Source organism: Zalophus californianus, chromosome 4 (genome assembly GCF_009762305.2).
Source record: "Zalophus californianus isolate mZalCal1 chromosome 4, mZalCal1.pri.v2, whole genome shotgun sequence".
Lineage (NCBI taxonomy): Eukaryota > Metazoa > Chordata > Mammalia > Carnivora > Otariidae > Zalophus > Zalophus californianus.
The window spans coordinates 158,120,305-158,132,769 of record NC_045598.1 but is presented as its reverse complement, the minus strand read 5'-3'; the positions used below and the strand labels follow the sequence as shown (position 1 = coordinate 158,132,769).

Sequence of the window (12,465 nt, the reverse complement as noted above, 5' to 3'; positions counted from 1 at the left end):
GTTCCAAGTTATTGTCCAATTTAGATTTAATAACATGGCTGAAGCAATTCCCATTTTCCCTTCTGTGAGAGGCAGGTGGAAAAGTCTGAAGAGCGGGTGGAAGATTGATGGGTGCAGTGAGCAGCAATTTTGCTTAATAATGACAATGTGCTTGAAGTAGCACCGTTTAGCATTTCCAGAGATGTGGCTGCTGTGCCCCACATTTATAGAACTTGTCAGTTTCTAGAAATTGACAGAAGAGGTAGTTTGAAATAGACAGTTGGAACACATGTCAAAAAAAAAAAAAGTATCTTCCATCATGATCACATTGAGAATGACTGGTCAGTTTTGGTTTAAGAAATTTGTAAGAGCATACGAAATCCCTTGCTTCTAAATAGAAAACAAATTAAGAAACATCAGGAAGTATGGAATGAGCTGCTTCCTGTTTGTTTTCTGGTTGATGAAGAATGCTTTCGTTGATTGAATGCTGTGCAGGTGGCTTCTCATCGAGCTTTCAAGGGCAGCATTATCTAGGGATTCAGACTCTAACCTCTTATCTCGCCTGACCTACAGGAACTGTGCAATGTGGGGTGAGTTATAAACCTCTTTGTGTCTCATCCTCAGCCTCATTGATTGCATGGGAGTAATAATAGCCCCTACTCCACAGAATGATGATTATTCTCTCCTGTGAGTAGATAAGGTGTCCTATAACACTGTGTAGAGAGATGAGGTATAGTTTTAAAGAAGCCACTAACAGACCTGACATGATTTTTTAAAACTTTTTTGGGTTCTCATGGCAGGCTGATTCAGAATCCACCCGTGCCATGGACAAAGTGGCCGAGCTAGAGAAAATAGAACTAAATACCGAAACAAGTCATTTCTCTGGGGTCAAGAAGACACACGTTGCTCTCAGAAATCCTCTTGCTCTCCACAGTGTTCTCCCCGAATACACAGAGGTGGTGTTGCAGTCTCCTGCAGGCTTTGCTTTGGTGACTTTCTCATCTAGAAGAGCACACGGCTCTTTGATAGAAAGCTATTTGCAAAGGGACAGAATGTTTTTTCTGCAGCTGTGATGTGAGTGGTATCAAAGTTATTGACTAAGTTGGAAAATAGCTTAATGTTATCTTCAGGGCTTCTGCTGCCCTGTCGGCTTGAGCCTTGAAGATGTGTATAATTGGAACTTGGTAAGACAACCTTGATGCCCTGCTTCAGGGAGACGTGCCTTTTGATACAGGCTCAAAGCGAGCTTGACAAAGAGCAGCTTTTCCCTTGGGGCAGAGTGACCGCTGGAACACCCTCCTAGTGAATCTGCTAATGAAGAGGCAGTGGCCCAGGAACCCCAGCCTCCCTTAGCCCCTGGGAAGGCTTTAATCATCTCTATCCTTCCTGCCACTCCCCCCACCCCACCCCCAACAGGCCAACAGCCCAGCTATCCAATCAGTCATTCGAGAGAAGGGATCTCTCAAAATGCTACTCTCTTGAGCTACCTTGCATACTGTTAAATTTGAAAAAGATTTAGTGATGAATCTCACAGCTCTTGGGTCTGGCTTACAACTGGAATCAGAGCATCGCCCCGCCTTTGCATCTAGATGTTCTGCAGACACATTTGGTTGAACATAGCTTCTAGGTCCCTTTTGAATCACAGAACTTTTGAACTTTGCCTCAGAGTTATTATCCATGGGCTCTTCGTTAAGGAACTTACTCTCCAAGGGACAAAATCTTTATCAGTCAGGGTTTTTGGCTGCAAATCAGAGTAACCGACTTGTTCTCCCTTAAGCAAAAAACACACACTGCGGGATGGCTATGGGGAGCTCACCCACCAAAGGAGCAGCCAGTGGGGCAGGCTTGTGAAGGGTGGAACCTGGGGCTGTCTGCAGCAGAAATTGGGTTTGCGTTCAGGAATGCACCTGCCAATCACTTTTAATTATTTTTTCACTCTGCCAATGATTCAGATTGCTAGGAAACAAAAGGCAATTGCTCATCCCATGGTTATGTAACAGGGCACCATGCCCAACTGTCTTACCAAATTCTCTCCAATGGGGGAGAGAAAGGTCTTAAAGAAAAATTGGGGTGCTGACACCAGAGGAAGGGAGAATGAAAGCCAAGGGACAAAACTACAATGCTTGCTGCCCTGCATTTCTCAGGATGGAATGATGTGTGTGGCCCATTTCAGAACGAAAGTCCCCTGCAAAGCTCCATGACACCTGCTCCAACGTGTCTTCAGCAACGGTGTTGCTGAACCTTACAACGATGACACACGAGCCTGTTAATTCAGTCTCTCTTTTAGTCAGAGTCTGGGTAGGTGCGTTCTTGCTTTCTTCCAACATGGTGTCTCAGTGTTCAAAGCATTGCCAGCTCATCAGGTGACGTGGGGCCTACTGGCTCTGTGGGGTGGGGGTGGGGGGGGTTTGTTATGAGTCTGACCTTGGCTTTATACCTGGGCCTGTGCTGCATCTGAGGGAGCCCCTGTGAGCAACTTAGGAAAACCTGGGGGATGTTTCATTATTTTTCCATGAAGTTCTGAGAAGGATGGGTCCACTGCTCTGTCCTGCATGACAGTGGCCTGATCCAGGCAGCGGAGAGACCATGCTTCATGCTCCCCTCTGCTCAGGACCTGTCACTGGGACAGGGCTGAAGGGTGGTTGGACTCAGGCTTCATGCTCAAGGAAGCCCTCAATTTTATACCTTTGAGATTATCACCAAAGATTTTTCTAAAAGTCCCAGAGGTACACTGCAAATATTAAAAGAAAAATATGTATCAGGCAAGGTTCTTAGCTGTAACCAAGGGAAATCTACTCTAGGTAGACAAAAGGGGAATGTGTTAAAGGACACTGGGGGGCTCAGAAGAATCTCCAGAAGCACCAAAGGACCAGGCTGAGAGGCTATTCAGCCAGGACCAATACCCTTAGCCTACCACAGGGCAACGGGGAGCCCCAGTGCAGTCCCTGGGCACAGTTACCATGGAAGCAAGGTTGGACCCCACTGCTAAACTTCTGTCACAGCTGGCCCTAAAAGCAAGATTTATCCATCTCCATCCTCACCGACATGGATTCCTGTGACACCTGCATCCAGAGTCGCCAGCTTGCCATGCAAAGACTGGCGTGAGGACACGATTTTGGAGGAGGCCGGGTCCCCTAACTGGGCCCCAGCTGCAAAGGAGGGTGGGAAAGCATGTTCTTGCCTTTTGCCTTAACAGAAGGCCTCTGCCTTTAATGGAGCATGTTCAAAGGAACAACAGGTATCCTTCCAAAGGCAATTGTATGACTTTGAACTTGTGTTCATTCCTTTAACTGACCACATCTCCCACACTGCACTAGTAACGAATAGATTTCAAATATATTTTGTAGTAATTTTAGAAATCTTGTGATGATATTGCATTCTATTTTTCTTCAAAACAATTAAATATTGAAATGTACCACAATTTTTTTAACCTTCTTATGGCAGGATTACAAATATACCAGGATTCTCAAGTGAAAGTTATTCTGACCTCTCAGAGGTTCATTCATGATCAGACAGTGTGATCCTTGGGCAAGCTCTCACACAGCTCTATTTCAGCATTATCAGCAGGGACACGGGGTAATAATACTTACCTGTGTATGTATTGTGTTGATCGTATCAGCATTGCTAAATATTGCTAGGTATTGATGAACAGGCATTTCATATAACTTGATAAGATGCAATTAAGAATGATTATTATAACAATTTATTTATTTATGTCTGTCTGTATTAGTAATGAGTTTGTATAGCTCACCAGAAATGTTAAGTGTACAAAGGAACTCTGGGATTAGATGTTTACCTCTCCTTCAATTTAGTGCTCTATTTCCAAAGCACAGTCACATCCTAGAGGACAGTGGAGGCAGGAAATAAAACATACAGAAGGAAAATTGTGCGATTCTTTTTGTTCATTTCCTACATATTTATTAAGCACCTACTATGTGCTGGGGAATGAAACAACATGGCCTCAGTCTTAAAGTGTGCACCAAGTAGGAAAAGAGGGACCTATCAAGAGATCGTTACATGACTTAGCATTCAGATAGTGCTAACCCAGAGAAGAAAGAGGGCCGTTGGGGTCAGCCTCTCAGGGCCAGGATTCTCTTTCCCCCCAGCTTTTTGAGATATTATGAACGTGGCCCTAGGACTCTTGAGCAGGGTCTTAGGGAAGGTGGCTATGAGCAGGGAGGAGGGATCTGGAGTGAAGAAAACTCCGTGCACCAAGATGCAGAAGTGTGAAAGTTCCTCAAGTTCATGCACCAAGATCCAGAAGCGCGGAAGCTCCTACAGAACGGTAGGATTGCTGCTGGGCCTGGAAGGCAAGGGCTGGGAGAGGAGAGGCTACCAGTCCGACACCTCCAACGGGAAAGTTCAAGTGCGTTCTTTTTGCTGCTGGTGACACTGCCTGGATTTACATTTTGTGCTAATTGGACCTCATTTACATAATGCTTTATTATAAAGAGTCACTTAGATGTTGCCTAATTGTCTTCCCTCTCTTGCAACCCCAAGGCTGAGAAAGTCAAGGTCATGACCTTTATTTGGCTGAGGCAGAGAAATCTGATTTGACATTTTGCTGTCACAGACCTTTAGCTTTCTTATTTGGGTCTTTTTGCATATCCGTTCATTCCTAGCCCAAAAAACCCTTCACTGTGTGTATTTGCTTTTGTTTTTGTCTGCCCACATATGTATTTTCCCTGTAGATATAATATATATACTTCGTATATAACGTTTTTCCATGTATTATTATCCAGTTTTCATTTTCTTTGCTTCCCCAGCATATTCTTTTTTTTTTTAAGATTTTTTTTTTTTATTTATTTATTTGACAGAGAAAGACACAGTGAGAGAGGGAACACAAGCAGCAGGAGCGGGAGAGGGAGAAGCAGGCCTCCTGCCAAGCAGGGAGCTCCATGCGGGGCTCAATCCCAGGACCCTGGGATCATGACCTGAGCCCAAGGCAGACGCTTAACGACTGAGCCACCCAGGTGCCCCACCCCAGCATATTCTTAATTCTAGTCTTTCATAGATGCCTGATATTCCATTGAATAGTCATCAGGAAATTGTTATGCTTCGGATTTTGAATAGTTTAGGCAATATCTTGATGACAGTCTTGGTGTATGCAGCTTATTTCTTCTGTTAAATCATTTCCCTAAGAGTGTCAGTAATTCTTAACTTCCCATCAGGAAAAATAGATTTTTATGATTTAGAGTTTCCCCTTATTTGCCTCCCATTCTTGTATTGAATAACCACTTCAGCACGAATTTTTATGCATTCTACTTTCTCTATCTAGCGGCCTTACAGTCATGTTTATGTCACGTTTTACAAAACAAGCCCAAGAGTTCCTGCTATCAGTGTGACTGTGGTAGCTAGGAAAGCCACAGCCCAGACTACAGAAGCATCCAAAAGAGACTGTGGTGGTCATAAAACCTCACTTTAACGTGCGGGTCTGAAGCTCCTCTACGTTGTTCCTTCAATTTCTTTTCTCTGAGTTTGTATCTCTCATCACCAACTCATAGGTCATAACTCATTCTATTCGTAGTAACCCATTAAATATTTTATTCATTTTCCTACTTTAGTGACATTACTTACTATTTGGTCAGTAGCCTTCCCTCCTCCTTAGTGTTTGAAATTATTATTGCTATATTTGTACCTACCTCTGATTCATTTGATCTTTTCAACTTTTCTTTGTTTTGTTTTGTTTTTTTAAAGATTTATTTATTTATTCGAGGTGGGGTAGGGGCAGAGGGAGGGAGAGAGAGTCTTAAGCAGACTCCGCATTGGGCATGGAGCCCGATGCAGGGCTCGATCTCACGACCCTGAGATCATGACCTGAGCCGAAACCAAGAGTCAGACACTTAACCAACTGTGCCCCCCGGGTGCCCTTTACAACTTTTCTTTGTATCATTTAAGTTGGTTCCTAAGGCCTCTCTTTGTGGATGGTGGTGAGGAGTGTAGGAAGGTAAGAAGGGAAACAAAGAGACCAATAAGAGGTATTGGGGGTCACTCAGATGACAGATGATGGTGGCATGGACTTGGGTGGGAACGATGGGGAGCAACAGAAGTGGGCAGCTTTGGGATTTATTATTATTATTATTATTATTATTATTATTATTACTGGAGATAGAACCAACAGGCTTGATGATAGTTTAATTGGGGGGGTATGGAAAAGTAAAGAGTGGTATCATTTCCTGAGTTGGGGAACTCAAGGGAAGAACAAACCCGAGTGGGGGAGTTGTGGGAGGCATTAAAAATCAATTCTGTTTGGACGTATTAGGGTTGAAAGCCAAGTAGGTAGTTGGGTATAGGATTCTGGACCCAAGATCCAGGCCAGCATTGTCTCATTCATTTCTAGGATGGCAGCACACAAAAGCTCTGAATCTCCCAGCTCCATCATTCCAGGTTAGGGTTGAGAGAGCGTTGGGTTGCTGTTCCTTTGACTCAGACTCAGCCTTGGGGTTTTTAGCAAAGTACTTCTCTTCAGTCCATTCCTGAGGAGGGCTTGTAGAAACTTCTACCAGAATTCAGATTATGCTCAAATTAGTCACTGCTGCCAGATCACTTCTCCTCACCCCTTTCCACTAAAGAAGATTTAGGACAAGAAGACATTCAGCATTTCCAAGGATCTAGCCTGGAGGTCATCGATCATATTGTGTAAGATTGAAAGTATTAATAAACTACTGAGAATGATGATGAATTCGCAAATGGATGACATAAATCCTGCTAAGAGATTATATTCTAATGTATTTTGTTATTTTATTATCCTCAAATTTTGTTTCGCTGCAGACAATGGAAAGAAATTCAAGATACAATTTTCCTTGATAACAACCAAATTCAATTTGGTAACTATCAATTAGCAAATCCCTCTGGAAAGGGAGGGACAGGAATGGGATTTGGGGAGAGGTCATGAAGAAGCTGACATGCATCTGCAAAAAGATAAAATTCTGTAGAGCTGGGTACAGGGTTAGGGTGTTCATCAGACTCCTACATGTTGTAAAAATTAATTTAAAAATCTAAACATGAAGGGCAATACCTTCCTTTCACCCACTTCATCCTCATTAATCACCATAAGAAGTGATCTATTGGGTTTTTTTCTCAGAAAATGTAATTACTTTGTAATGAAATGTTAATGCTATGTTCTATTCTTAAAGTCGCTTGTGCAAATAATAAAGCTTAATATGGCTTAATAGAGTTGCTAAATTTTCTTCTAAAGTCATTCTTTTAATATCTTATTTGTCAGATGAGCTGGTGATGATCTGGGGTGTCCTTGTTTTTATAAACAGGACTATTTCAGCAAAAACACATCATCAGGCTGTTAACTTCAACATCTTCGAGGGCATGGTTTGCCATGGGGTGCCCCTTGTGACTATTTCCAGAGGCAAAGTGGTGTATGAAGCTGGAGTTTTCAGTGTCTCAGCAGGAGATGGGAAGTTTATTCCTCGAAAACCATTTGCTGAGTATGTTTATAAACGGATCAAACAGCGGGACCAGGTGAGTTGTGCAAAAGTGGGCTGTTACCAGGGGCTGGACTGTCACCTGTTCCTGGATGTTGGTGGTGGTGGTGTCACATACGCTCGGTTTAACACATTCTTGGGATGGCAGGATTGATAGGGGAGGTTCCAGAAAATACCACTTTTCAAAGAAAGAATCATTGTTCGATGGATGCGTTTTCCTTTGAAGATTGGTGTGTCTATTGAGGGTTTCCTCATGACCAAGTCAGGTTTCCCCAGGCGAGTTCAGGGTCTCTGGGGACTTTTGGCAGTTGAATTAGTCAGTGTCCTCCAAGAAGCAGACACTTAATGTTTTTATTAGGGGAAACACCTGTGTGAAAAGATGGGAGGGAGCCAGAAAAGGCTGGGAGAGCTTTCAGACTGCAATTCAAGTCTTCCCTGGTGAAGGAGAGAGAGAAAGGAGTGAAAGCATCTTAGTCTGCCATACGGTCTAAGATAGATTGAGCAGGGCCTTGAGGTAGCCCTCGAGCCAAGTCTCCTGTCAACCGGCTACATGGCATGCTGTCATTTTATGGGAGCAGCTATGGGAGGTGTGGTCTCTGTGCAGAAACAGAGGTGGAGTTCAGAGCTTAGCAATGAATGGCTCCTCGAAAAAATCTGCTCCTTATAGTTGAATGTATGAAGGTTCATTCTAATAGCATGAGAACAATGGTAAGAGTTTGGGGTTCAGGTAGATCTAAATATGAATTCTACCTTGCCCTTCCATTTCCTAGCTGTGTGGCCAAGAGCAAGATCTCTCATCCTTGGACTCAGTTGCCGCATCTAGAGAATGACATTTCCTCCTTAACAAATTGTAAGACTCAAATGAGAATTTTAAATATAACGCCCATAGTAGGAGTCAAATATTAGTTTTGTCTCTTTGCTTTCCTCTTTTGATGACTAAATCCATAACAAAGTTCCCCCAAGACTTTGTAATAAATCTGTTATTATAAAAGAGATATTTGTTCTTAATATATCTTGGGCTTTCACACCTTTGTTTACTTTACAATGTGTTCTGAAAATTCATCTCACTAAATACATGAACTTGTTGGGAAATTTCAGATTAAAGCCATATAAACTGCTGGATTTGGGGTGGGAGGAGGCAATCTGTGCCCTTAATCCCACGTGAAGACAATAGGCCAGGATTGGATGGCCAAGACCGTCCAAGGCTGCCTTTGTGATTTTTACTCTGCAGGCTTCATTCGCTATGTTCCTCATCTGGCCATAGAGATAGTAGAGTTTGGAACCCTTGGATTAGTTCTAAGGCTTCTCTCTCTTCTTTCCATTTTAAAATATACTTCTATTTTTCCCAAAGTTCTCTGGCTGTTTTTCAATGCATTCCATTTGGATCTTGTAGTCTGTTTGGTTTTTCCTCTTATGCCTTGTGAGAAATTTTTACTTGTGGATTCTCAGAGTCCATTATACAAGATTCATCCCGTTTGTTGTTGTTGTTTTAACACTTCCTAAAGCTTTGATTAAGTAGACAAGCTCTCCAGAATGTTTTTAAATCCTCGGGGTGCTATAATTCTTTATAAACTACATTTCAGTCAAAATGTGTATGATTACAGTTCATTCTGCTAAGGTTAATTTGTAAATGTTGACACTGACAGGTGACAGGTAGATAGTGACTAGAAGCAGCCTATGTGTTTCTGACCATTTATGTGATAGATAACAGCAATACTGACATTTACAGACTGCTAACTGAGTGAAAGTCAGGGCATGGGTGCTGGTGCTGTAACAGCTCTGTGAGGAAAAGAAGTAGTATTTTGCCCATTTTAAACATTAGAAAATAGGCTTCAAGAAATTAAGACACTGATCCAGGTCACACAGCTAGTATATGGCAGGGCCAAAACATAAACTCTGGTTATTTGATTCCAAAAACTGTATACGTGCTCAGTAAATGATATTGTAGATCATAAAGATTGAGTTAAGTGAGTTCATGGGAGGTAAATGATTCAGCATTTGCTGTGAAAAACAGTAGTCTCTCAAAAAATAATTAATCTGAATTGGAGGTATTGCTAGCAGCAAATTCATTCATGAAGCCGCAGTAGTAATCCAAGGGATGAGCCGAAAGGGAGAGGCTTAGGGGATCATAAGGAGGGAGAATCAACAGAACTGAGTGATAGGTTAGGTGACACTTGAAGGGATGTAAGAAGGGGCGGCTCCTGGCCTCAGTTCTGGTTGCTCACCAGCAGGGACGCTAGACTAACTGGGGACGCCTGACAGACTGTATTTAAATGGCTGACCTTACCTAAGTCTTTCTCTTGTAGAGAAGATGTTTGAAGCAGCAGAGCTCACCAAATGACTGGCTTCATCAGTTCTCCTTTCCAAATGATCATTTTATGTTTTGTGGGCAAAATTCATGTCAACTTCCTTTTTCAAGAGTTCACTATCAATTCTGTGAGTTAGTTTCCTAGTATTTTCTTCTGACATGACCAACTTTTAAGGCATTCAAGTGCATTACTGTTTTTTGCAATAACAATAAGTGATAGTTGTTATCATTATTGTCATGTGTTGTTCTGAGCACTTACTATCTGCCAGGCACTGTACCAGGTAGTTTATATTCATTATTTTACTTAATCTGCATCACAAGCCATATGGTAGATATTATCTTCCTCATCTTACAGAATAGAAAGCTGAGTCTCCGCAAGATTAAATAACTCCCTGGGATAAGCAGTAAGAAACCTGCTCCAGAAAAATACCAGTTTATGAGTGGGGATAAGAGTTTGAAGGCAAGCAAAGACAGCCTATACCATTTCTCCTGTTCACTTGTTATCCAACCCAAGAAAATTAATCACTTACCATTCTGGACTCCAGAAGAACAGATGGTAGAAACACATCACTTGCTCCAGAACTTGGCTGATCTGGCTGGAATGTTGGTTTCTTGAGGACAGCATCTTATATTTTCATGCCCAGTGTTTGGTACTAGTAGGAATTTGACAAATAAACAAACTACACATGGAAAGAGCAAAGACTGTAGTTTCAGAGGTCATAGGAAGAAATTTAAATCAATTTACCCAGAATATTGCCCCCTGACTCATCCCAAATAGTGGAGTTGTCTGTGAGCCTGATTCTTGTCCATGATTTTATTGCTTAATAAAACTTACCATCATCATGTCATGCACCTATCACTGTTATGAGATATAGTGAGGAATTTCAAAGGAAAGAAACATTTTTATCCAATGTGACAGCTTTAGGGAATTGTCACTTCATTTATTTTAACATTTAAGCAGCTAATCCTTAAGAGAAAAAAATCTAAATCATAAGATGAGGCATCAAACTATTTGATAAATATAACCTAATAAAATATATATTTCAATTTTTTATAAAAGAGTCACTTAAGGGAGAGTTTGGGGGCGTGAAGGAAGGAGAAAAAAAAAGTAACAGCAACTTACATATTCAGGAGCATATTGAAAAAACAAAATCGACTTACACACTGTTAATTCTTTGCCCCCAAAAATATAGCTCTTGAAACTCAAATGGATTATTTTTTCTAGAATTTTTGTGTTTAGACTTATAATTTTCACCAGTTCTTTAAGTCATCTCTTTCTCTCTCTCTCTTTTTTTTTTCTTCCAGTATTAAGCAACCCAGTCTATTCTGGGAAATCAGGGTCACATTGCATTTTATAGAGAAACAGGAATAGCTTCGTGGAGCAAGGCATGGTTTCAGAGCGCGGCTGCCAAAGCTTTTAAAACTTTTAAAGCTTTGCAACAATAAGCATAATTTGCCTTTTAGATAAGATAAAATTGAAAGGATGGCTGATCTGGTCCTTGAAATGAGTGTTCTCCATTTCTGAGGTAACAGTTTGTCAATGTCTTTCCCAATGTGGTAGCTCAGAGAAAATAATTTAAGAGATGTCGGTAACTGCTATATATCCTAATTTCCTCAGACTGATGGCTAAGAATTCTAAAAGGTGAGACCTCTGTTGGAGTCAGCTCATAGCAGCTCCTGAGAGACACTCGTGTGCACCTCCTCCCAACTCCTCATTCAGTGAGGTCACTTTGGTAGCTTGAAATCAGCTGTGGTGGCAGGACTGACACCCCAGAAATAGGCAAGTGCTATAAATCAGGGCTTTTGGGGTGGTAAGAAAAGGGAAGGCAGAGCTGCTTGGCATACCACTGTATACAGGGACTCTCTAAATACTCTCCCTTTGGGCTTTATCTAACCATTCAGCATTCACTCAGTAAATATTTATTGATAACCAATTATGTGCCCGGCCCAGCTTAATCCTTACCACAACCTTCTGAGGCAAGTAGCGGTTTCCCAATCTCATAAAGTAAGAAATCAAGGCTTAGGGAGGTCACATAGTAACTCAGTGGCAGCTTCAGAACTCAGATCCAGGTTTTCCGACCTTCCAAGCCAATCCTTTTACCCTCTTGTGCTGCAGCATACTCATCACAACATCTAATCCCCACTCACACACATGGCCACCTGCCCCCATGCTCAGGATGTCACCCCACCAACCTCCCCTCCTGCACACGGGGTTTCACCTACTCTCAGACTGGCAGACTTACTGGAGGAACCCTCCCTGAAATGAGAGGGCCCAGCTTTGTCACACTGTCCTTGAGAAACGTGCAGATGTGTCGAAGGGTAAATGGAAACATTTGGTGGATTGTAAAATATTACCAAAATGCAAGTTTTCCCTTTTCTAGGTCACCTCCATTGAACCTAGGGGTTGCTCATGTGCTGGGGATTCACTGTCCCTGAAGAGTTCAGTTCAAGGTGTGCTGAGAGCCTGAGTTCACCAGACGGGCATGGATTTCATTGGCTGCTCATTTGGACTGTTCAGTGCTGGGCCAGTGTCTGTTGTTTGGAATCTAGAAGTTCTGTTGTCTTTATTGATATTTTAGCTTCTTAGCGTCCATGGGTGGGTTGGTATTAGAACCCCCTTTGCAGCCCCAGACTCTTCTCTTTCGGTCTTCCTAGTCTCCGGAAAGGTAGCATCCTAGCACTCCACTCTCGGCAAACAATACAGTTACGTTTTTCCATCAACTTAAAACTTCTTGTTTC

General features: G+C 42.1%; 1 protein-coding gene across 3 annotated transcripts in view; it reads left to right on the top strand.

Moving 5' to 3' along the window:
- Positions 1-12,465, top strand: part of DPYS (dihydropyrimidinase) — a 70,330-nt gene that overhangs the window by 51,678 nt on the left and 6,187 nt on the right. For 2 of the 3 annotated variants that reach the window (XM_027614397.2, XM_027614565.2), the window contains one exon: positions 7,248-7,455. In XM_027614397.2, the coding sequence (XP_027470198.2) occupies positions 7,248-7,455 (208 nt within the window). Of the gene's footprint in view, positions 1-7,204; positions 7,456-12,465 lie in introns of those variants that run through there. The other variant, XM_027614478.2, reaches the window with a different exon arrangement.